We start from the raw sequence: 27,438 nt of genomic DNA, 5'->3' as shown, positions 1-27,438 counted from the left end.
CTAGCATGGCATGCCGTTGTGGTATCTCCGACAGACACAATTCCACCAGGCAAAACTCGAGGTGGCTCGGTAGCTCAGTTGGTAGAACAATGGTACAATGTGCCAGAGACTCGGGACCTATAATTTAAAGTGGGATTCATACCACTTTGTGCCTACATCGAGAATCGAACCCGGGGAATTTTTATTACAAGAGGATACTATTAATCACCACACTATTTGGAAGACTTGATTTAATTTATTTATTTATTTTATTTGGTACGGTCAATAAATAACCGGATTAATGCCGTGAAAAAGCGAAATAAAGTGACAGAGAGATGGAACTTACGGGATATGTAGGCCAGGCTGGGGTACGCCACATGTCTGCGGGACGAGTTCCAGACCACGTCGCTAGGTGGCAGCACTGGCAGGGAAGGGAGGTTGTGTATGTGCCTCCAAGGCGCCAGTCAGTCATTCAGTGAGGTGAGTCATGGCGTTCACAGTGGCACATTGTCAGGTGCCACAAAGGAGGCTCAGCGATCCGTGATACACTTTTTGACGGCAGAGGGCAACAAACCAGCGAACATTTACGAGCGTCTGACGGCTGTGTATGGTGGTGAGTGCATGTCAAGAACAAATGTGCCACTGTGTACGCCATGACTCACCTCACTGAATGACGCCTTGGAGGCACATTGCACATACACACAACCTCCCTTCCCTGCGAGTGCTGCCACCTAGCGATGCGGTCTGGAACTCGTCTCACAGACATGTGGCGTACCCCAACCTGGCCTACATATCCCGTAAGTTCCATCGCTCTGTCCTATATTTCGCTTTTTCACGTCATTAATCCGGTTATTTATTGACCGTACCAAATACTTCGCCCTTCTGCCACGTTTGGCTAAGCGCGAAGATAAGTATGAGCTATCTATGATATGATGAAATTGATTGAGACTCACAAAGAACACCCATGCCTAGGCTGGGATTCGAACCCGGGAACACTGACGTTGTAGCGCGCTACCATCTGGAAAACTTTATGCAGTATAAAACTAAGAAAGTTCGTGGGTGAATATATTTAATTGTGTGATGGTTTTCAAGAATACAGACTAACCACTGGTGTACGTTATAGATTTTCCAGGAAGCATGGAGTCCAAAGTACTGGAATAGTTTAGCTGTCAAAGGAGAAATACAAGTCAAAAGAATTTCAACGAGATCTCCGCCGGACAGTTTTATTACTGACCTTTCGAGCATTTGAAAAGATACTAACTGACAGACGAAACTTACTGATCTGGATGAATATCTCTTCTTAAGATACCAAAAAATATACAGTTGCGTATTAATTGCTTCATTGTCTGGTTTCAAATGAAGCAAGAGACCACACGTGGAAGCTGTTTCATGCATGAACGAACAAAGAATGGAAAACGGAGTTTGTTGATAAATAGTGTGACGTTTGGCAGAGCTTCTTCTGTGATGTTAATATCCCTTCCCGGTGCGGACCGTATGAATATATTAGGTGACATTCTGTAGGGAGTTTTGTCTACGAGTTCGTTAGGACGAACTCAAGACATTGATATATCGACTTTGAGATTGATTGATCGATGTTGTCCAGTATCTCACGAAACGATAGGGTGAAAAAATGAAACAATTCGGAAAAAAAATTAAAACTTATCGTCCTTTACATCGAAAAGTAGAACAGCATTAGAAAAACAAGTGAGTCACTCACCACATGGTATGTTTTCTGATGATGGTGGAAAAACAGAACTGTTCATATTATTCAGATTAGTAAGCGGAAAAACTAACTGGCAGTGCGTAACGTTATAAATCACCAAAAATCTGTACAGTTGAGTAGATATACAAGTCGAACCTTAAATAATAGTAACATTTTATTTTATTAGTCATCATACGAATATTCTGATATCCCTTTTCTGGATAATCGATATAATCTGATATCCGCACCAACCATTTCTTCCTAAACTGATTTGAAATATGATTTTTTTTCTATCAATCAAATTTACAAGAGCATCTCTCATTCTCTCTACGAACACTACGCACACACGCCTATTGAAATAATAATAAATAAAGTAACAAACTTAAACAACTAAAGTTATGACGACATTATTTTTGTCCTTAGTGCTAATCTGAGAAAAAAATTCATTCATAAATACATAATCTATTATACTTTATAATCTGGCACACAACGGAAATATACTACGTAGAAATTCAATCGAAAATTGCAGGCTCGACCAGGACTTGAATCCGGTTCTCTGGCATTGCGTGCCATTGCTCTACCAACTGAGCCGGCTTATTTTTCGTTTCCGCTGTTTTACCTGTATGGAATTATTTGTCAGTGATACCACGACAGAATATCTTGTCTTTGAAACACTGATGACGTCAACAGTCCCAGTGAGGGGCTATAATTAAAATAATTCAGTATTAGCTTAAGATCTATGGCACGGTCGAGCCTGCATTTTTCGATTAGGTCTTTATCTACCGTATTACCTACTAAAATATAACCAAGCTATTTTTCTGAGTTTAATTGCATGGTATTCTTCGTTACACTCACCTGCATATCAAATAGCCTGTTCGATTGACACCATGAGTACAGTGGACTCCTATCAAATAACCTGAAAACAATAAAAGGGAGACAAACGTCAAAATGAGCCAAATACTGTAAAAAATCATTTTCAACATTTTTTAAAAAATGTGCACAGCCTAACGCCATGAATTACTGTAGTTATGCAGGAAGTAGAGGATTAAGTCTAGATGAAATTGCTTGTATTGGTACCAGTCGATTGTTCCCTACAAACAAGAGAGATTTATTGCCAGACTCCGCGGCGGGGTGGTTGGCATAACGCGCCACAAAGTCGGACTTTACAGGCATGGGTGTTGTCGATTCAACAATTTCTTAAGTTCATCATTCATTCCCATCGTTGCGATTAACCTACGAGGTAGAATTGCGACGTAAAAGAAATGAAATAGTATTGTATAAAAATGGAGGCTAGGCCACGACTTCAGCCTGGGTCTCTGGCATGCCTTGAAAACAGTGTAAGGTAAAAACACCAGGAAAAGTCGGGGTTCGCTTGGTGTTCATAGATCGGGTTCAAGATTTGGTATAGCCTGTAATTTTTAAACAAGTTTTTGGAATAGTAGTAGTAGTATTTGTATTTGTGTCCAGCTATTAACAGAATGTGTACGATACGTGGAAATACCGAAAGTAGAATTACGTATACGATATCAATATGATATAAATGTTTCAATGCAATTTTAATAACATAATACAATTCAGACTAGTCAATCCATGCATAACAGGATATTGTATCTACACTTGCCTACAGATACAGGTATGAGGTACAATTCATGGAGTTAAGGTGTGTGTCAACTTACCTGAATAGATGTGTACATAACCTATATACCATGATATAAGGTTTTTAGTGCTTAGTCGTCGATGGTCAAAAACTTCTCTTCTTTGGAAAAAACGTAGTGATATTCAAAATTCTGAAACTGCGCTTGTTTAGAACACCTTCCTTAGTATTCACTCCGACAGGTTTCCTTAAGCTTTTGTCTAGATATTAGTGCAGCTTTAAAAATACCTTTTAGCTCTCTCTAAATAGTTCTGTTTCGGTTCGAATCTCTGACGATCAATTCCAAGGACATTCTTAAGGTTAATTTACACCACGGTTTCTTCGAGGTTCGATTCCGAAAGGGGACTATAAAATTAATCTAGTATAGAGAGACCACAAGGAAAAAAAAAAACCTTGGACAAAAAGTCCCCGCCCAGCTTTCCTTTCCGCTCGGGCCATAAGAAAGCATGTCCGACTCTCCCCCAACCCTCCACGCGGGAGTACGGTGCGGAGTTACAGGTCTGCGCAGGTTTCTTCCATTGTGGTTCCACATTAGAGTGCAGCACCCGCGGATACTTTCAACCTTGCCTGTTCGAAGTTTTGAAGTTATCCACTATATGCACAGATAGGCTACTCGGGACTGGATCTACAGTTTAAAGTGCCACTATGTACTTCCAGCGGGTATCGAACCCGGAATCCCTTGATAACAAGGAGACGACGTTACCTTTACCTCTATTGCCTGCCAGAGGGTAATGTCTTTTGAATACATTGGTGCGATTGAATGAATTGACTGAAATATCTTATTCGGGTGTCAACACTGGGATTATTTGCACTCAACACATAATACAGGGACCAGTTTTTACCGTAACTAAAATCAACACTTGCCTCCGAGGACTAAAATCTTCTTTCCTAGTTTAAATGTGAAGGGGCGCACAGCACATATAAGGACAAAACCACAGAACACACACAGCCCTACAGAGCCTTAAGTCCAGACGCCAGAGCCTCGTAGGCCTGCAACATTGCAGTTACCGAGGTGTACTACGTGGAAGTAAGGTTCACATTTGGGTATTTCAGAAAAGTCGATCCTTGTACCACACTTTGATGATGATGCACTCGTCCATAGTCGCTTCTACGGCTAACCACAAAAACTTCCCCAACTCTCAGAATACACAAATATAAAAATGAAACATTCATCTTTTCCAGCAGGACCACCATTTCCGAGATTGATATCCTTTGCAGTTTTTCCAAGAGGGTCAGCAGTCGAATTGACCTTCTTCCAACACGAGGAACGCAGGATCAGTTATTCTTCGGGCGCATGCAATGATACGCTTATTGTGTTTCACGTATCCGCATCAATTCTGGACCACATGCGGACAGACCAGGCGCTGCGAGGCGGCGGAGAAGACATTATTACACCCGATACATCTTCAGCAGGGGTACATCATCAATCTCATGCAGAGCAGCGTGCGTCTTTTGGTTTAGGAAGCTCCAGAGGATCTGTGGGAGATTCGGTCGTCGTGTTTTCGTTCTTGGAGGTAGAGAACGAGTAATGTCGTTTAGTGGTTCTTGGACTTCCGTTCGATCAGAGTTGCCAGATCATGTTGAAACTCATTTATCTGATTCTTCTCGTTACTTTATTTATTTCTAACTCTAGCCATCTTAAACCCGAAGGTTTATGGCTGCAGCAACACAAGCCTTCCATCTGTCCCTATCCTGGCGCAATATCAATCCAAAGTTTTCCATCCTTACCCATTTCCTTTCGGTCCATCTCAACGTTATCCCTTCATCTTCGTCTTGGCCTTCCTACAGGTCTCTTACCATCAGGTTTCCCAACAAAATTCCTGTAAACTCTTCTTCCCTCTCCCATTCGTGCCACACATAAGTCTTCTTGATGTTTTCATCCTAAAATTTATTATTTTATTTCACATTATTGTCATAGTGTTGCTAAAGATGAAAACAACGAAAATTAGATACCTTATGTTCAATAGTTTACATGCAAATCTTTTTTCCCTTTTTTTAAATTTACATAATTTTTGGAATTCAATTTATATCCATTAAGATTACATGTAACCCTTTTCATACTTTTCAGTCTATATGCTTTATTTCTTCTTTGTATTGTATTGTATTAATCTCTCAAACAAGAACGGCCCTTGAGACTGAACACGCCCGCTCTAATAAAGACGATTTATTATTATTATTTCTATTGCATTTTGTTGAAAGTGCATTGTAAATAAATACAGTACTTGCATGCGAAGTAATAAACTAGAATTTTTCTTATTGTACGTCGCTTTTTTGTCTACATCGCCGAATTGCAACAATGAATGATGAAGGGACACACATACAGGGAAACGCATGCACAGACCAGGTCTTGAACCCAGAAACTTTTGTGTTTAGTCGATCACCCAACGCGCACTTCCAGCGAAAAAGCATTAACACATCCTGATTAATAAAAAAATACCCTTTGGAGTAGCTACTTGTCCGATATTACTAACATCCAATTTGTGAGTCAAGTACTATTAGTTGCTATTACCATACAACGCTTATTATTTTAAATTTCCACAGAACAAGAGATAATCGTGATAGTGTATATACTGTCATGATGGTATTTCTAACGCGTACTGTCATTTTATTGGGTTCGTAGCGTCGAAACGAAACTGTAAATATCAAAACGCTAGCAAGGAAAGTTGTTCTGTGGTTTATCGGCGTTGTACACCGACACCAGGTATTCGAAACAAGTGTGCCAGTTTTCATATTAATAATGATAATAATATTTATAATCAATAAATTAATAACATAATAACAATAATTACATTTAATAGATAAATAATTATTATTTTTATGCATGAACAGATAAAACGCATGTATTTAGTGTATAGTTCTGAAGATGAATAAAGTTTGTATACAAACAGCTGCCCAAAAAATAAATATTTTTCTTATTTATTTTTCGATTTGGTTAGTCCTCGGACCCCCTAAATACGTCATTTGGCGACACACTGTCTGTGTGTCTGTTTGTGAGTGTGTTAATTATTTCATTCAGAAATGATTAAGTTCGTTTGAGGTAAAAGGTAGTCTATTCAAATCTGAATACAACAAAATCCAACGCTGGCAACGCTGAAGAACACACGGATACAGATGATACAGGCCGCCAGAGGGAGTTGACACGAGCACCTTTGCTGATGGCGAGCTACGAACAATTCCCGAGTCCTGCTGATTTATCAGGAACCCGCTTCCTCAGATCATCAATATATTTGCGTGTGGCCATCACTTACTTGTCACCGGGCATTTGTATCATGCGGTCCCGCCTCTTGCTAGGTGCTCTAGACAAAGGTGCCTTATGGAGAAGAGGTCTTCGGTAATACATCACTTGAAGCCAGATAGCAACTGCTGGCGTCATCTGTTATGGAACGTTCCGTTGCGTTAACTTCAGAGGAACCTTGGATAAATGTCCATTAGGAATATGCTAATAGTGGTAATGTTATGACACGATGCTCTGCGTATCTGATACAACACGTGTATCTGATAAGTAAATGCCACCTATAAGAATTACAACAATACTATTTTTACTGTGGTCCACTGAAAATCCACAGTACATTTCCCTGACTTTTCCAGGTTATCTGGACTGGTGGAAACTATAAGTATATTTTTACTTATGAATATAGCCTACCGGGTGAGCATAAGGTCTTTCCCTGATTTCAAACATTTATTCCACCAAAAGTACGCTACGTTGAGACGTGTTTTTTTTTTTTTTGGAAGGAAATGGCATCAAAACTCAAAAAGTTTTGTTGTGTTTGGAGCAGAAATGTTGTGTTTTCAAAATGTCCCCGAAAAGCACGAGTTGGTTGTTTTATTCACGACCTTCAACACGTGCGCCATTTGCACTAGGGATGTCTAAACGATAGTCAATTTCTGTCTACGTGTTAGGAAAAAATCTCCACATTGGGGTTTAGGTGTTCATCGATACTTGAGAAACACATTTTTAAACCGCTGGATTGGGAGGGATGGTCCAGCATCATGGCGTCCACGTTTTCCCTATATTACGCCGCTAGACTTTTTTTTCTGTGGGGATTTACTACGGAAAAAGTGTACAGCTCATCATTTCCAGATATTGGAAGGCTGAAGACCAGGATAACAGAAGCGTTAGCGATGTCTAAAAACATGGAGAAATACTGAGTATCGTTTAGACATTCTCCGTAAACAAATGACCCACATGTTGAAGTTCATGAATAAAACAACAAACTTTTGAGTTTGGGGGAAATTTCTGTGCCTAACACAACAAAACTTTATAAGTTTTGGTGCCATAACCTCCCCCCCCCAAAAAAAACGACGTCGCGTTTCGTGTAAAAATGTTTGAAATAATGAAAAGACTTTATGTCACCCTGTATTATTTAGAAATTGATACGAGAACGAAATTTGAGTTTAGATATTGACACCGAGGCAGGCATTTATCGAGACAACACCGAAAAAAGCCATTCAGGAGGCGAGAATACGCCAAGTGTCCAGAAACTGGCCTATTGCAAGTGGAGTCATCAAAATTCTGGGAACGCACCGTACGATATATCGCTCAGAACAAACGTCGCGTGAAGTGTGAAGAGGAATGTCCTCCCGAAGCAAGTAGCGCAAACACAGGGCTCATTAACCGGGGCCACTAAATTCGATCCTTCAAAATCAACTATTGTTCCCTCCTTAGGACCGACACCGGTGGCGAGCTAATTGCTAATTCTCGAGCAGCGAGAAATCATCCTCAAACAACGACGAGGTTGATAAATATTGCTACGGAAGATAAGGGATCTGGCGCTTCAACCCTTTCCTCCCAACATGAATGCTTGCTTACCTGCACTTGCACATGTTTTTGTGACACCGTGATGCTGAGCCTCGATAATCGAGCCGGGATAACCATCAGCTCCACCCTCCCAGAGGAGCCAACTCTCAATTACAGACTCGGCCACTTGGCGCCGACACAATCGCCTCACAAACTCGGATGATGATAATGATGACAGAGGCGACCCGCCAAAAACCGAGCTCCAATTAACAAGTGTTGTGCCACGTGACTAACATCGCGTATGACCGGAGGTAGGGGGCACTGCAATTTATCATGATTTCACTTCACTGTTTACGAAGAAAACGACTCTGTCGAATTCAAATCTTTGAGCTTCTCGGAACAGTTCAATCATCCCAGAAGACTTGCTCCGTGTTCGCTCTAACAGGACTACACCCGAAGGCTTTTTTATTTATTATGACATACAAGATTCTTTCTGATCCTTGTAGATGATCATACTGAATGAGATTAGGTTTTTTGCCACCGTTGTCTTTTCTTACAACGATTCGGTGAGTTCACTAGTCCCCTCCTTCCGGGAGTTGGTTCAGTGTCTAAAGCCATAAGAAGACTGGTTGTGTCACCGGACAGCTTATGAGGAATGTAGCCGGAGACTCAGAGGTCTTCACTTATAGTTGGAATTTGATTTGTATTTTTATGAGTCCACTTTATGGACAGAAAGGCTAATCGTGACTTGAGCTACAGTACAATGCGGGATCCGAACCAGGCGAGTCCATTATCACTACAGCATCGGGGAGGCCCCAGCTATAGTTGTAAACTAACACAAACGTGCAATAAGCATGCACTGTGTAGGCGGTCCATTACCGCAACTCCACAGATGACTAGATCAGTTTTTTTTTTAATCGGGCCTCCCCGATGGTGTAGAGGTAATAGTCTTGCCTTGTAATCAAGCTCTGTCGGATTCGATACCCGGTGGAGGTACATAGTAGTGCGCACCGACTTGAAACTGTAGGTCCAATCCCGATTAACCTATCTGTGCATAAAGTGGACTTAAACAAGTCAAAAACATGTCGCTCACAAAAGAGCCAATCAACAGCAAGGTTTCACACCCTAGTGGCTTCGCAGACCGTAAAAGCCTGCGTTCGATTGTCGGTTCGGTGTGAAACTTCCCTAAACGTTTTGACGCCTTTATTTTACGCAGCTTATATAACTATGTAGGTTAATCGCGACGATAGAGATGAATGATGAACTGATTATATAAATGAAGGAAAACATCAATGCCTTATCCAGGATCAGAACCTACAGCACAATGGGAAAGTATACTTCCGGACAAACTTCAAGAAACTCGAACTTTTTCTTCCTCACAATTTTGTCATTTGTATTTTTGTTATTCTGCGCCGCTTTTCTGCCATTTTGGCTACTCGCGACAATGAGGATGAATGATGATTACATGTAATCGGTGTCCATGTGGGCATTCTTACAAGAACAGGTAACATCAAAGGGCTACAAGCCTCGTCAACATTGTGAGGAAGATAAGGACCACGTTTCTTTAAATATTTTCAGAACTATACTGGAACTAACATTAAGATGCCTCCGTTAATGGCGAATAGTGGGATTCTCTAGAACAATTTTTCACCACTCTGCAACAACCCTACACAAAAATAGCGCATTATTTTGGAAAATACTACGCATAGCAACAATGCAATCTGGAGACAATCTGGAAAAAGCACAACAATTCAATCTGGAAAAGCACAACAACAATGCAATCTGGAAAATCCATATCGTTTACTGGTTCAGCAATACAATTAAATTACCATGTACCTGTCCACAGGAAGAGATTTTTTTAAAGTCCAATGCCACACACACGCAACATCCACTCTGGTTCCACGTTCGAACTGTCCCCGTCTTTTATGATTACAATATGTTTACTTCGTCCAAGGCCCGCCTGCCAGTCCATCATCTCACAGCAGTATCAAATGTCAACGCCAACACCTTAACAACGAAACTATCTCCGGCAAGTATACTGCCAGCTTCTACGCGTATATTGTCACACGCTGCAAGGCCATAAATAAGTTAACATGAAAAGTTCACCTTTTGTTACATCTTAACTCATGTAAAAACCCTTGGGAGTTAGAACCGAAAAAGGATATAAATTACACCACGTTGCTGGCCATGAAAACAAGGCGAGAGCTACAGAAATGGCACAAGGCTCCTAATTAAATACATACTTAAATATTTACAAGATGGAGGCGATGGAGGGGTATAAGAGCACTCACTAGCATGAGACACATTTTATAAGTTGGTATTACAATTTACTTCTCTTTCATGTCAGAAACATAGCTCTCTCTCTATTAAGACATACAGACATATAAAGTTAATGATGATTAGGACTATGGTTTTATGGCTAGTTTTCCACAATTTCTAATTAATATTTTTTTCATTAAGTCCACTTTATAATCAATCAACAGCTTTTGCACATAACCACTTATATCCAATCTGTATTTTTGTTATTTTTTCGACTTTTTCCAGCACTTTTCGATAATCGCGACAATGAGGATTAGTGCCGATTGGATGAAAGGACACTAACAAAGAACGCCAGCGCCCAGGCCGGGTCTCGAATTACTTCGGTGGCGAGATCAAAAGTCGATCATTTAACATGCTCGTCTACCAAGCCTGGATTTGTTTCCATTTGTCAAATAAATTAGTTGGCTGGAATTCAGCGTTAAAGACGGCATACGTGTGTGTCGAGGAGGGGGGGGGGTTTAAGTGCAATTGTCGATATTCATGCCATCGAAATTCCTCACACCTACGTACTTAATTGATTGGGTATATTTTTATTAGCTTTTCTGCCACTTCTGGCTAATAGCGAAGATGAGGATGAGTGATGATATGATGAATGAATGAAATTGATGAATTGACACTGATAAACACACATGCTCAGGCCGGGATTCGAACCCGGAAACTCTGGCGTCGTAGCGCGCTGTGCTAACCACTCCGGCACGGAGGCCGCCACCTATACGTACTGATGAATTCTTTAAGTAGCTCGATATCTTTTTGTCCAGGAATCTAAAGGATGGAACACAGAACCGAATATATCCCTTTTGATAACTAGTTTATTGTGGTTGTTTTACTTCAATGTAAGTAGGATGGATACAGAGTATTCAGAACATGATGGGAGAGAGAGGGAACTTGGAGGCACCGAAACGACAGAGAAAGTGCTGTGGCGTTCGAGGCAGATCCGTCGACGATTGCGTCACTCCATACGGAAAAAGAGTTGTCAAATTTAACTTTTACTCCCACTAAAATCGCCTCGAGGATCTGACACTTAATTGTTGAAATGTGACGTGAATTCCTAGAGAACTTTCTTCCTTTCGGCAGTGGATGTTATGCGTGTTGCATAGATCCTTAGGTAAAGCACCACTCGGGACTCTACTATACAGGGGGTGATGGTTGTATTTGTCTTACTTTACATCGCTTTCCTGTGACTGGCTAATCGCGACGATGAGAGTGAATGATGAAACTGACTCTCGAGCTGGGACTCATCACCGGAGCGGCGAGATCAAGAACGAGAGAGATGACTGTAAAATTGACACGAGACAGATAGAAGTCTTGGAGCCCAGACAATTCCAGACTTCAGAAAATTAGAATGGTAGGCACACGAACACTGCCTCAGACTTACAATAGATACGACTGTGTTTGTCTTCCTTTTTACTTTCTTGTTTAAAATGTTATCCTTAAAGTACGGCCGCCGTTATTCCAGGCGTCCAATAGCATAAGAGCGCGGGAAGATTTCAAGAACATACTCGTCTGATTGGCTGCTCCGAGGGCCTGGCGTTATTCCCGGTCTCCAATAGCATAACAGTGCGTGAAGATTTCTAGAACATGCTCATCTGTTCGGCTGTCCCGAGCGTCTGGTCTGACGCGTAGGAAAGGCAACCCTGCAAGTGACCAATCACGTCGCCTACTTCCCCCGGTGACGCAAAAACCTAGGTGAAAGAGGAGGGTTCACGCCGGACACTACAACGGCTCTCGTATAATTTCCAGACGAGACCGAGAATGAGGAACGCTTTGCAAATTCAGACGAGACGAAACTGTGCCAAGGCTCGTCTTGGTAGCATCCAAGGGCGTCTATTCTTCCTGCACGTATCTCATGAGGGCGACGCGATGTCATGAGGGTAAGGGCTAGATCGAGCCAAACTCATACATGTAGCTACCGCAGGATTCCTCCAGGATTCTCGGCTGTACGAAATTCTACATCCTGGTAGGAATTCAACACCGATTGTGTAAGGCAGTTAAGCATACAGGGACAATAATTTCCAAGCTCTCGCTGTTGTTTTAAGTCCTCATTCGCCATGCTGAACAGAGCTGTGATGATGACACAAACAAACACACAGAGATAAGACATGGCAGTGAGTGACGCTAAATGCCTCACGCCGGCAAATATTTGAACAGAAGGAAGTTTGGACGGCTTCAGCCAGACGCCACGGATATTACGGAAAAAGGAAGGAAAAGACCTCCAGAAAACAACGCTTGAAAGTATATAGTCTCTCTTCATGATAAAAAAAAGTATTTTATGCACTTAGACTAATTAGGCCTGGACGTGGTTGCAACGAGATTGAAACTATTGTCTATGAATCTAATTCCGTTCGAAACTGTAGAACATTCATAAAAATTGCTTTACTACGTGAGTTCCTCGAAACATCGAGACTGTGGCTGCTCCTTATTCCGTGTGCTGCTGGAAGAACCAATTCAATAAGAAAAACTAAACTTGACTTGTGAGAAGCCCTTCTGTTTATTATAATTGCAGCTGTGGAAATGTATTTGCTATACAGCTACAACCAATACACTTATGGGCAAAATAACATCAGAACTAATACGCAGGAAATATTTCTCTGAAATCACATGGTTTTGTTTCGATTAACTTCATACTTGCATTGGATGAAGAGTACGTTAATCAGAACTATTAGGCTAAAATTGCAGTTCTTAGGGGCCTGGTGAAAGACAAGCTGAAATTCCTACAATGCATGGTGTTTTTCTGACGAAACGAAATTTATAAATTATAGTAATTTTAGGACTTTTATTTTTCAGACCATTCAGAATGTTTTTAACTTGCTTTAACCAAGTTCATAGAACATTTTCATAGTGGGAATATTTAAACAATGGCTCTAGTTGCACGATACACAATAATCAGAATCTTTACTTGCCTGTTTGGAATACACAGCAGATGCACTATGAAAAATTTCAGCGAGAAATGCGAAACCAGGGCTGGCTCAGTTGGCGTAACAATGGCACCGGTATTATAGAGAACCGACCTCGTGTCCTCCATTTTTCCTGGAATTTTTACGTAGAATCTTTGCTGCATCAAAACGTATAAAAAATATGCAAAAACGTTAATATTCCATATACACTCTTGTATAGGGTGTTCCGTTCAAACCTCCCAAATTTCAATTAATCACTGCTAAAAGGTTATGAAACATGATGGAATGCGAGTGGTACTAGACGAAAGAAAAACTCAAAGAATTTTATTGTATGAAGCACTAAACACGAATACACCAATACACCTCTAACTCTAATAAACCTATGTGTGCACCGTTTGTAGCACGAATAATATCCAATCTGAGAACCTCCGAACCCTTAAACGGGCAAACATTTATGACATGCTGAAAAAAATTAATTAATAGGATACATGCTATGTTTTCAGTATAATTATGACAAAAATATTTTATTTTTACATATTTATGTATTACATAATGAGATACATAATGTGTCCTGTGAGATACATTGCCCATTAGAGGCATAGAATTAATTATACATAGGTAAACAGTGCTCATACAATGATTAGAATCGTACCATATAAAATATAATCGTTCCACATTTCCTTGTTAGTATAATAAATATTCTAAAATATATTTACTAAGAAAATGAAGAAAAACGTAAAATTAAGTATTTTTATGTTATAATAATGTGCTACAATCACCGATTACATAATGTTTCACAGACATATGCTTGTTATTTATCTTCTACCTACTTTTGATGAAATGCTGTAAAGCAGTTCCTTGTTTTTGAACCTGTCAACCATTCACACATAATCTGCAACGACCTTTCTCTAATTTTTGGCTAATGCTAAACACTGTCATATCTTATATCGTGAAGTTGACGTGGTGCTATTCGATGCTTTACTTATTTCTGTGGTAGGTCTGTTTGAGATGGTCTTCCCCGTTTTGGTGTATGTGAGTGAATGAGACCATTAGCTATGTCCATCCTGAAAGTTTTCAATGTTTTCAAACATTTTTCTTCCTTTTGCTTCGACATCACGACGATCCTTGGATATACAAGAGCTAGCCAGAGTCACAGTTTATTCTGTCCACATGGGTGGTGTGGATCTGACAGATATGCTCATAACATTGTACAGAACATCTCTAAAAACACGGCTTGAATCTGGAAACAAATTCTTGATTCATCGTAGATAATGATTTTCTTCTTTTCTAAGAAATGAAATTGAAATAAGAAATTACGTTATTGTTTGCATTTACCTCGTATGTTGGATAATTGTAATTTCTAATCGTTGAAAGAAATACAAGATACACTAAAGTCATCCTGTGTCAAAATTGATGTCTCTCTTCACATGATACATTTACTGGTTTTCAATTTTCAAATTTGAAAATAAAATGTGGCATAATCTGAAATTATCACAAATCCGTGCTTTTACTTTCTTCTTCCCTCTTCCGATTTGGTCAGTTTTGTTGCTCTGTGGGGGTGATGTTAGTTCATCCTCACTGGAACTTTGTTCCACACCAAGAGATGACAGTTCTGGTGGTGGAGCATGATCTGGATCAATGTCACTGTCATCGCAAGAAATATCACCCTCGTCGCTAGATGACGATCCCATATCTGACACATTAGGATTTCCAGGAGTAACCAGTAATCCATGGTGACAATAAAACTTCCATCGTGGTATTGTGATATCCTGTGAAAAAAGAGGCAGTTGCATGAAAACAAATGTAAAATGCAGACAAAACATTTTTCATTTAATTCAAATGCACATACTCTATTGGAAATTATTATTTTAGAAATGGTGTAACTATTCATGTTGTTCAAAGTGGAGTCAACGTAAGTGCTGTCATAATATTCTAGTAAAAAGGAAAGAGATAATATTGAGAAACTATAAAGCGAGGAAAAATAACGAGACACGATGCAATTTCTTTTACAATGATACTATATTTCTACATATCTTCATATGTAAAATAACATTTGTATATTAGAAAATAACCCTACAAATTACAACAACATAAAATTCGACATTTATACTGAGCAAAAGCAATGGTAGAGTACACAGAATGTTCAAGAGAACATGCATTCTACATGTATTTCCTTCTGTATTTGCATAGAATGTGATATGGTGAAATTGTCCTTTTTTGGGCAATGTATCCCTGTAGATACACACAAAGAAAGAACTGGCTCACGACGTACAATTTCAAGTATTCTAACTATTAGAAGTTTTCTAATAACTTCAATACACATTTATTTCATGCACACGTCGTACAAAACAAAATAAAAATAGGTCAACAAGAAATAAACTTACCACCCCATTGTTGGAGCTCCTACTGCAAGATGACATGGTCCTCTCCATGCAACTGTGCATGCAGTTCTACAAACATCCAACAGATGGCACACGAGTAGAATCGTCAAAACGCACATATCTCACGATCCACACTGCCCGTTTGCTCAACTCAAGCGCAGAGATCGTTTAAGAACGCATCGAATGCAGTGTATCCCACAAGATACAACGGCCAATTAAGGGATTTCCAGTTGCCAAAAACTTCGCACACCATGCCTTAATGGTTTTCCCATCAGGTGCTTCACCTCCATATTCTATCCGGTAATTTCTTTGCACTGTAATGATTGATTTGGTCTCTGCATACCAGAATACAGATTGTGCACGCTGCTGCGAAGTCGCCATTGTGCTTTATGCGATTGTGGCGCTGCATAGTGAGAGAACGGTGAACATCGAGGTCATGCAATAAAATTCTTTAAATTTCTCTTTCGTCTAGTAGGCACTCGCATTCCATTATGTTTCATAAACTTTTAGCAATGCTGACTTGAAATGTGGGAGGTTTGAACGGAACACGCTGTATATAACAATCATATGTAGCAGTCCCTGCCTGAGTTTATCAACTAAGATTTCCAGGTAGACACGAATCCTATTTTAGGGTGTAAGGGGGCGACCTTCTGGTAAGGCACCCAAAAGTCAATATCACTTCCACGTAGTACTGCGATGTTGCAGGTCAACGAGGGTCTGTCGTCTGGACCTACGGTGCCCCTTCAGAGACTCAGCTTTTAATCTGGGTAAGGAGGTTTTACTTCTCAGAGACATGTGTTAATTTATGATAAGGGGCTGAGCCCTGTATATTGTGACGGGTGCAAATAGCCTAAGTGATGAAGCACCCAGAATTTTTATTTCAATTAATCAATCAACGAATCATATTTTGAATATTTCATGCAATCGATGTTATACTTTCTTAAAAGATACTCACTCAATCTCCACGAACTTTTCTCGAGCGACAGTATAGTGAAGAAAATTCACCTCGCAAGGCTTCCAGTGTAGAAGTGACGGCTCAGAAACAAAACAGAAATGAAAAAGCAACGCCGAGTATGAAGAGAAGAATGGGTCTTATTAGACCGTTCCATGCGGAGCTATAAATTCAAGACGGTGTCCGACAGCCACGCTGTGACAATAATCTTTTACCGCCATGGAGTACACAAACAGAAATCTCGCACAAAAGGTTTGGATGGCCCCGCCAACCGATGCCCTGCCACCATACACGGCAACGGCCATGAATGAAAAATTCTACGTTCTCAGTGCAAGCGATGTCGTGGGGCCTTATATAACAACATGGGAAGACGTGTCATCTGTCTTATCCTGTCTGTAACCACATACTTTGGAAAAGCCAAAAGCTTTAACCTTTCTTGGTAAAACTAGACATTCTAACCACTACAGTGCACTGATGCGTTTTAATTGTTATCGCATTTAAGGTCTGTTATTAGGAAACGCAACCTTATGTGAGGTTGTAAGATATTTTAAAAGTGGAAATACGGATATGATGGTTCAAGCTATCTATTATGATTATTAGTATTATTATCATTATTACCACTACACAATACAATGCGGATATAAATTAATGAGCAAATTTCAATTATTACGTATCCAAGTGTAAGTATTAAGGATCGGAGAAACTTGAAAAGGTTCAAGATTCCCTCACATAGCACTCTTAGATTGGAGTGTTGAACTCCAATATTCTTACAGTTTCAAACTGTTTAAGAGTTTGGGTTGCTGTATGAAACACTTGAATAAGTTTGTTCATTCTTCTACTATTCGTCACTGAAATGTGCTCAATAATTTGTGACCACACTGTATATATGAATTCTTATGCCCTTTATTATTTACATCATGCCTCACGACAATGCCCTACCACACACGTGTATTGTCGCAATGGCAAAAATCGACAAATTGAAGTATGATTTGCTGCCACACGCTCCTTATTCACCTGATCTAGCATCCTAAGACGTTTATCTCTTCCCACAGCTTAAAAAAATACTCGCCTGATCTGGCATCCAAAGACTTTTATTTTTATCTCTTCCCACAGCTTAAAAAATACTCGATGGAAAGTGATTTTCATCAGATGAAGACCTGAAAGCGGCATTAGAGGACTATTTTCCAAGCCTTAGGGAGACCATGTAGAAAAAAAAAATTAACCGGCAACTGTGTTTTTTTGTCAATCTCAGAACTTTTCAAACGACCCTCGTATTATACCATGGTTGAGAAAGGTTAAAAGTGAAAGGTTGTAAAGGGATCTGCACAGAACATGTGCAACACATTAAAAGGGTTAAGGTAGACCAAAAGCTTCCTCAGAAACGATAAGCTAAAAACTTTTAGATAACATCTCAAAATGGATGATAAATAGTTGGGAAGATTAAAACTTTGTCTGAGGAAAGTAAAACTGGCACTTTCGATAAGACTATGCCGAAAACTTAATATAACATTACAGTCCACCCCTTCCAGCAAAGGACCATGGGTGAGACGAAGCTCAGTTAAAACGACTTCTCGAAGGGGGGGACGGTACAAATAACGCCAAGCACCAATGGTGGGTTTGAGAGCGCGGAGACCAGGATCGATTTCCGGGGTGGGTGATTTCAGCAATGTCTCTGCATTTAGCGGATCTGGGGTTCACCCATTCACTAATAAATGGGTACCCGCTGGCAGTCCTGGGAGGTTGAGGCGGCCGGAGCGTCGTGCTGATCACATCACCTTTACAAATGGCCCAGATTGTGAATGTGTAGGGCTTTATCTCCATCCTCCACATACCATCACGGTGATTTGCAATGTGTACATACAGGATCACTTCAGGCCGCAATAAGGGATAGTGGAGGATTGAACGTAGCTGATGTAGAGAACGGGTGCGCAATGTTAAAATATGCTCAAATACAGCAACTTTGAAAAGAATTCCTGTAATTTGCAAGAAACAAACCACATTCCCGTCCAGCGAGTCATTGACCATGAGATTAATGCGTGGGAGGTGCGTAGCTGTGTCTATTTGCTTGAGGACAATTAAAATCCACGAATATTTCTCATTTGTGTAAAAACATTTGTACTGGGTGTATATACACGTCAGTATTTTCTCTCATCCGTTAAAGTGCAACATAAGGATAGAGTAAAAAGCTAACTGTTATGAGTCTTTCTAGGAACAAACTAGCAACAGGTTAATGCACGTCGAGACAAACCTCTCATCCTGAGGAATTTTATGGGAGAGATGTCAACAAGCATCAAGTTGTTTCTCCATAAACCCACAGTTGCTTCTTTACCGACTGGAATTCTGAGAAATATTATAGAGGGAAGCAAGCAACTATTGAAGGCGGAAGATCGTGAATGAATGAGTTAAAATTTTTGGGTGCGTCGGCACGTATGGTCATTTTGCACCCTTGAAAGTATACGAGGAAAACAACACCCTCACCGTAATGTTAAAAAAGGGGTGCAAAGATACCTTGAGAAAGGTTTAGTGCAAGGTTTTACAGGACATACACATTAAAAAGGCAAGGCTAATCTAAAAACATCTTCAGGGACAGTGTAAGAGGCCAAGGCTTCTCAACAAGCTAAAACATTTACTGTTATCATCTCCCAACATGGATAAACATTTGGGAAGGTTAAGAGTTTGATTGCTAACTAACTAACTCTCTAGTCTTCTTAAACCCGAAGGTTTGTGGCTGCAGCAACACAAGCCTTCCATCTGTCCCTTTCCTGGGCAATATCAATCCAATCTTTTCCATCCTTACCGATTTCCTTTAGGTCCATCTCAACGTTATCCCTCCATCTTCGTCTTGGCATTCCTACAGGTCTCTTACCATCAGGTCTCCCGACAATAACTCTGTAAACCCTTCTTTCCTCTTCCATTCGTGCCACAGACGGAGTTTGACTGAGGAAAGTATAATCGGCACACTCAATAACAATATGCCGAACACTTAAAATAATATTACAGACACGACACAAAGTTATAAATTGGTGCATATGCAACTAATTCCTGGATTCTTTTGTTAACTAGGGATGACCTCTTTTTTTTTTGAAAAATTCAAAATTCAAAAAAATTTGAAACGAAAAAAATAAGTAAAAAATGAAAAAAAATATTTTCGAAAAACGAAAAATTTTCCTATTTTTTTCAACGAAAAACATTTTTTTCTAAAAAACTAAATTAGTTTTGGTAAACGAAAATTTAATTACTGAAAATCGAAAAGCATTGTTTTCGAAAATAGACATCCCTATTGTCAACAGCTGTGGTGACTACTACGAAAGGACAGAAGGCAAGCACTCGCCTGGTAAACCGCAAAGATTTTTTTTACAAGCACGAGCTCAAAATTCATGTCCGCCGAGAGGGCACACGGCCATTACAAGCGTAAAGTACTTAACCATTGTGCTTGGGAGTAGTAAAAGGCAGGGGATATAATAGCGATGCTCACCGCTCATTACAATGCCAGATACTGGCGGACGTGTCCGCGCCCTCATCACATCGTATAAATAAACTTCAGCGCGGAGCTATAAACAAAATTTTATTCTTGGCAGAAACATCCATGGAGGGGTCCTAAATCTCTCCCTCCGACCAGCCTACAAACGAAGCGTTGTTCGCGGTGAGTTGTGGGCCTTCCTGCCCCTTTTCGGCAGTGGCCGCGACAACGCATAAAAAAAGGCAAAAGGACCCGCTTTCATGGAACGAAAAAAGAAATTTGAATGCGAGATCAACAAACAATGTAATAACAATAATAGCCTGGATAACATCTAACAATGACGGTCAAAAAAAAAGTGAGAGGCTTAGTGAAAATTTTGTAAATAATTTGACGTGGTTTGCAATGGCTCCTTGTTGGGATGTTTCCTTTAGAAATTGTCTAACGCGAGACATGTCAAGGATGGGTCAGCTTGTTAATGTCGATGTATTACCGTGCACATTTTGACTTTTTTTTTTATAAAAAAATACAGTGGCGCGTCTTCTTCGGATTGCCGCATAGATTATACATTTCTTAATTATATGAGTCATTTGTCCACATACTGTTGATTTTCGTAAGTTAGCGCAGCTTTTCTGTTACTTTTCGCTAATCGCGACGATGAGGATGAGTGATGATACGAGGAAATTGATGAAGGGACAGTCACAAAGAACATATGCACGGTCCGGGATTCGAACCCTGAACCCCTGGCGTAAAAAATCGAACAAAATCATCCAACAAATTTGCGATCTGAGGCGCCAATTTCATATAAATATAGTGGGGAGGCAAAATTGACAATAATATTTTTTGTATATACTGTATAATCGATGTACTTCTTAAGGAATTTTGGGGAGGCACATAGTGTGCCTTGTCCTCTAAAGTCGGTGTCTACTGTCGGATTAAAAATTATAGATAGGGTAGGTAGGGGGAAATCGGATCGGCTGAAAGAACTCAGTTTTGCAGACACAAGAAATGAAGTTTTTGCGTCATTGCGGTGTGCATTGTGCTGCCACCTCTCAGAAGAAACGAGAACTGCCACAACCCATTGTTTGTTTGGAGCCAGAAGAGTTCCAGACTACATTGTTTCAAGATGTGCATTTTTGTGCGGACAAAAAAGCAGCCGATGTAAGTTTTCCTTGTCGTGGAATAAGCTTCTATTCATTGCTTGTTAAGTAAATTTTATTTTCAATTGTAATATTTCAATTAAGCATGCCTCACCAGATCTTGTGATAATTTTAAACAAAACATAGAAATCAGTGCCAACAAAAAATAGGTTTTTAATAAGGTGTATTTCAGGGTAAATCATTCGAATTCTCCTTTCTGTTTGATTATTTTGAAATAACTGGAGGAATCCAGTAGGCTATATTTATATTTTAATAAATCAATCAGTCTATCTATGATCATCAGCAGCCTAATTTGTAGCACAACACATGTGTACGTATGCTTTAATGTAGGCTATAGCAACGTTTTGTTTTGTTTCAGATGCCTCGTAACTACATTCGGAAAACTGCTCCTGGTCCTTTTGTTCCTGGTCGGTTGTAGCTATGGAAGAAGCTGTCACTGCTGTTAGAGAAGGGCAACATTCAATACGGAAAGCCTCAGACGTGTTTGGTGTCCCATTTACAACCCTTCAAAGAAGAACTTCAACGCCTGAAAATGTTCCAGTGCATAATGTTGGACGTCAACCAGTGATACCTCCAGACGTTGAAGCAGCTCCAGTTGTGCGTCTAGTCTACCTGTCCAAAAGGGGATTTGGTTTTACACCGAGGAGCGTACGTGAGTATGCCTATAAGTATGTGACTGAGCGAGGGATTCCAAACAATTTCAAAGAGGAATCCGAAATGGCCGGCATTGATTGGTTTCAGGGATTTATGAAAAGACACCCGGAACTTTCTATTCGGAAAGCCGAAGGTCTTTCTCGTGTAAGAATGAACGGCATGACACGAGAAAATATTTCGAACTTTCACACTCAGTTGAAAAATCTTATTAGAGAATGTAAACTGGAAGGTAAGCCCACAAAGGAGACGCCACAGAAGAAAAATGCAGGAAAATCTATTTCTTCACTTCGTCTGACATCAGGTGAAAATGATCCTTACCTCAACCCTGGGGATAAGAGGAAGAACGAGAAGGATAAGAGACAGGTTAAGCAAGCTGGAAAAGTCGCATCGAGAAGTGAGAAGAACGAAGCGTGGAGGTATGGATTCTGCAGTCTTTCGTACTACGACGAAAAAAGTCACCAGGCTGGTGACTGGATACAGTGCCAGGCTTGCAAAGGGTGGTTCCATTAACGCTGTGTAAACGCCTTTGGTAAAAAGTAGTTTATTTGTGGTATTTGTTTATCAAAATCTGTGTGATTCGATTTACCCCACCGCCGATCCGATTTACCCCGCAGAGGTGAGGTAAATCGGATCAGCGCACCACGTGCATTAAAGTTACAATATCTCAGCAAGTAATAAGAAATGAAAGTAATTTATACATTTGTCTAGTAGCTGAAGGTTTGCTTGTTTTATGCATATAATTTCAATTGAAATAAAGGCACTGATATTCAATAAATAGTGTTTTTTTTAAAGTGATCCGATTTCCCCCTACCTCCCCTACTCGAGTTTGAACTCCAATAAAAATTAACCAGCAGACCTACAAAAAAAGCGATTTACATCAAAATGTTTGCTCAAATTTAAGCGAAAAGTGCAAGCTCGACCAGGACTCGAACCCATGCCTTTGAATGGCATGATTTTCTATTCCTCCAACGTTACGCAACGTCTACATCATTACTGAATCAAATAGATATGCTGATCGAAACTGTGCCTAGTTTAAAGTGGCATAGGTAGCAACTACCAAAGTTCCCCCACGAGGAATCGAACTCGGGGTCCCTTGATTTAGAAGGCGACAGAGTTAGTCTGTACGCTATCGTGGAGGTCTGAGGAGAATACGGTAAACTAAACAGTACGGACTTACCATGGAATCCTCATCATGAATATATACAAATTGATCTGGTCAAGTATAGACTATGTAAATACCAACGACAGAAAGAAAATTCATCCAAATAATACTTCCGGACCATTACGTTTAAATTTCATCATCCCATATCATTGTCAATTCTTCAAAATACCCAATGATTTAGGCGTTCACACCGCATCAGCAATAACAATACTTTAAGATAAGAAAATTCAACACAACAGCAAAATCGTTAGAATGTTAGAGAAACACACGCAATTCATAGAAGTATACAATCTTGGAAGCGGCATTGATCTTCTATTTCAAGGTACCAAAATAACAAATCCCAAATTCTTGACATTTTATTTACCTTTCTTCCCTTCATCTTGACCTTTCCCCCCTTATTCTTAACATTTATTTAATCGCCCCCTATTTAGGTATAGTTGGAAATTAAGAAAATATATATTTTTATTCAAAACTGCAGATGTACTTTAACAAGAGATTTAGAACTTGCTTGAATTATTAATGCATGTAAAAATTAATGCATCAGTTCAGAATGTGAATGTGACATACCCATATTACTTTAATATTTTTACAAAACTTTGTAACGAGTGCACTCACGGTCCCCGAAATGACGTGTCAATCATACCCCGGCACGGGGCCAAACGTCGTTATGTGTATGGGAAACCGGTCGTGACTCACGGTCCAGTTTTCAAGTTCGGTACTGAGACGGTCGTTTATTGTCATACTATTGCGAGGCGGAGATTAATACCTTGAAATGTTACACTGTTTTGTTTACCTTTGATATGTAGATTCGAACAATCATAAAAACACTAATAGCATAATATCTGGTACCTGAAAAACGTCAAATAACAACACTGACGAACGGTAAAAAGTGAATATATATTGTAACAACAAAAAAATATTGCAATCAACAACTGTTTACAAAACCTCCTCACTCTCACGACATTCACGCTATCTCTCTTTCACACACATGAGGTATTTTTACATATGAAGTATAAATACATATTACGGATCTCATTAACATATCATTCCTTTTAATTTTTAAACCTTTATGTGAATTTAGGGCATGTGTCTGCCAGCTCCTGTGCTCTTTTAAATTAACTTAAGTGCCAGCCCTCGGAAAGCGGTTAACTAAGACAATTGGGTCGGCGTGGTTAAATCTTTCGTCTTAATGAACGAATGCATCCAGTCGTAAGCACGACTTTATACTAGTTTCCCGGACGAGGGTCTTACACACGAGCCTCTCTCGTCCAATGAGAACAACTACTCAATTACATAGTGATGCAAAAACTTAATTGGCTCCAGCTGCCGGAATACACTAATCAATCGTCGGCGCGAGCAAAAATTACCTTAAAAACCACTATGCAACAAATAATACTATTTCACGCACACGACCTTGCAATAAAAACAACTACGCTTTCCACAATTAAAAAGGACTCATCAGTCAACTATTGACAAATTAAATGGCGCGACGGGGCGGTCGGTTACACAAGAAATGGAGCACACTTTGACAATTTACACTAAATATTAAAGAAATGAAATGGAGCTTCTAACCCTGAATGCAGACAATTAAATTAGAACATCTGAACATGAAATAACTCTTTTTTATAACAATACCAAAACAATTTTTAGACGCGGAAATTAGGTTTAGGTTTTTCCTGAGTAACTTTGCGAATAAGTGAGACTTCGGCGTTAACTGTACGGTGTTGATACTAACGACGCACGTTTACATGAACATAGACCCTCTGAAGTATACTGTACCAGACTCTGCTACATGGCGCGGTCATTCATCTCTCCTGGACGCGGGACTTGCACACGGTTCCTTTGTGGCGAAATTGTCCTCCGAGGTCAATCGCGACGAAGAATAATTGCGACGATCTGGTGTACTTGCACCTCCTTAGAACTTCGGGCGTTCCTCTTGCCACTAGCGTCGGATGTACGTGGTCACGCGCCGGTTCGGAATCTCTCTGGTGACGGGCTTCGATTTCGGCGTCGTTCTGGAAGCGTCGTTCTGGAGTCGTCCTTCAATCTCTCCCTCTGGCTTCGATCGGCGTCGTTCTGCAATCATCTCTCTCTCTGGAAACGTCCTTCGGGCTTTGGTTGGGACGTCGGTCTGAAAGCGTCCTTCGGGCTTTGGGCAGTGTTTGGTTTTGGTGTCGTCTTTGGCGTTGGCTGACTGGCTTCATCGGAAGATGGCGATGCATCGTTGCGGGGTCAGGGAAGTCGACAGACTCCCTTCTCTATCTTCTTTAGCCCTCCATCCTTATGTAGTCCACGCTTGGCGAAAACAAATCACCGCGTAATCTTCACCAAAATAAGGCGCACACTGGTAACTCTATCTGCAATTTGCTCACAGTACGAAAGGAAACAAAGTCCACGGACACAAAACAATAATCACGCGAGAGTGTAGCGCGGAGATGCTCTCTCTGTGAAATCCGGGTAAAAACTGTCTCTGGGATGGTAGCACCGCGTATTTAAGAGAGATTCAAAATCGTCCGTTGAAACCCACGCTCAGGTAGCTTGGCTTCGCTTTTGGAGGAGACGCGAATGACCTGTGTCCATTGTCTTGAAACTCGGTCACCGAGGCGTCTTCGATCCTTGCAGGCTCGAGCTCCAGCTGGTGTACCTGGTCATCCGTGAACATGGGTTCGAACGCCTGCTGCGACTCAAGCTCGGTAGCGGCGAAAACAATCTTTCCTTATCTCCGCGTTGGTGCAAATATGTCATGTCCTAAGCCGAAAAGACAGTTCCGCTGTCACTCAAGAAAAACCTGTCCCCAACTCCCGAGTGTCTGGCTCGGATACAAGTTTATTCACAAAATAAGATCAAACCTCACACTTTCATGTTTGTGCATAAAATGAATCAATAAACAAAAAATAATTTTTATCGAACTGCGTTTTACATGTCACTAGATACCGTGACATCTCGCCCTCCTTCCGATCAAAAAATTCTGTAGGCGTATAAAATTTTTTTACTACTCAGGGGCATGAAATTTTGACAACAAATTTTTTAACACCCTGTACAAGAAAAGTCAACCAGTTCGATAACCCAACACACATGATATAAATGATACCTCCAATTTACATAACAAATATACATTTTATACACTCTGGGTATGGCGCAATGTTATTTTATACTTCTAAAATGGCGCGATGTCGCTTAACCATGTTTCGCCATCCCATTCCTCTCTTCGGCGCTGACGACCTGACGGCCCCGGCTGTGGAGATGTGTTGCTGGGATTCGGCCCGTTCGCGTTTCGCGACGGGCTCCTTTGAACCCTCGGCGGGCTGCGCCTTGTGTGCCCGTTGTCAGAACGCGGGCTCTCCGGTCTACTGTCGGGGTGACGTTGATAATAACCATTGTTCACTCGCCCGTTGTAAAAGTTGCTGTCGCCGCTGTTGCCATGGTGACCCGGTGACCTAGGAGTTTGACCACCTCGACGTCTCTGTCCCCGATAGTGGCGTCTCTGTCGTGGCGAAGGCGGACCATCTCGAAGCTGGCGAACTTCGGCTCCTGGAGCGCGTTGTTGCCCATCGTACCTCCTCTGGACGAAATGGACGCGTGGGTGCTTGTTTCCTCGGTTTCCTTCGTCCTCCGGTCGTCTCCTTTTGTTCCATCTTTCGTTTCGCGTCCTCTCGCGTTCCTCTTCGCACTGGTTTAGGTTCTCTAGAGTGAGCGACATGGCTTCTGCATCGTAAACGCACGCCCCGTTGAGATGCCGTCTTATCTCTTGCGGGTAATGATAAATTAGGGCCGCAATTATCTCCGACGTGGTCATCTGTGGCTGGAGAGCCTGGAACTCATTGAACTTACGCCAGAAATATTGCGAAAAAGTAAGTCCCCCGTTCCTGTCGTACCTCTCGTTTCTCAGTTGGATAAGCATCCTTTCCACTTGCATGGGGCGCTGAAAGTGTGTCAAGAACGCTTCCCTAAATGCCGAGTATGAATGAAAGTGTCTTTCGTTCCGATCCAGCCAGTTCTTTGCCCGATCTTGCATTAGGCCTTTCAGCACGAGTAATCGCTCCCCATCCGCAAGTCCTAACTCCCGGGCTGTTGCTTCAAATTCCTCGATGAAGGCAGACGGCAATATCCTGTCGGCCCCGGAGAACTTCTTGAAATATTTTTTATATTCAGGCGGGAACAGAGCTCTTCTCGTTGGTGCCGGTTCAGACCGTATATCTTCCCGGTTTGAAGTTTGGGCTTCGAACGGTCGCGGCGATGGAAGATGTAGTCCAGGTTCCACTTCGCTTCCCCCGTTGACAGGCGTAGTCGGTCTTGCGTCACTCGCGCGCCTTGAAGACGAGGGGACAGCAGCTGGCTGCGATGACGTCATGGCTGCCGGCTCTCGCGATGATCCGGGAACGTCGG

General features: G+C 40.9%; 1 protein-coding gene across 1 annotated transcript in view; it reads right to left on the bottom strand.

Annotated features, from left to right (window-relative positions):
- LOC145984287 (RNA/RNP complex-1-interacting phosphatase homolog) overlaps positions 1-27,438 on the bottom strand; it is a 280,792-nt gene that overhangs the window by 15,635 nt on the left and 237,719 nt on the right. Inside the window, exon 7 of the mRNA XM_083117930.1 lies at positions 2,537-2,597. Coding sequence (XP_082974056.1) covers positions 2,537-2,597 — 61 coding nt within the window. The remainder of the gene's footprint in view (positions 1-2,536; positions 2,598-27,438) is intronic.

Source organism: Lepisma saccharinum, chromosome 1, assembly GCF_977018435.1.
Source record: "Lepisma saccharinum chromosome 1, izLepSacc3.1, whole genome shotgun sequence".
NCBI lineage: Eukaryota > Metazoa > Arthropoda > Insecta > Zygentoma > Lepismatidae > Lepisma > Lepisma saccharinum.
The sequence above is the reverse complement of the archived record's forward strand: the minus strand, read 5'-3'. Positions and strand labels throughout refer to the sequence as shown.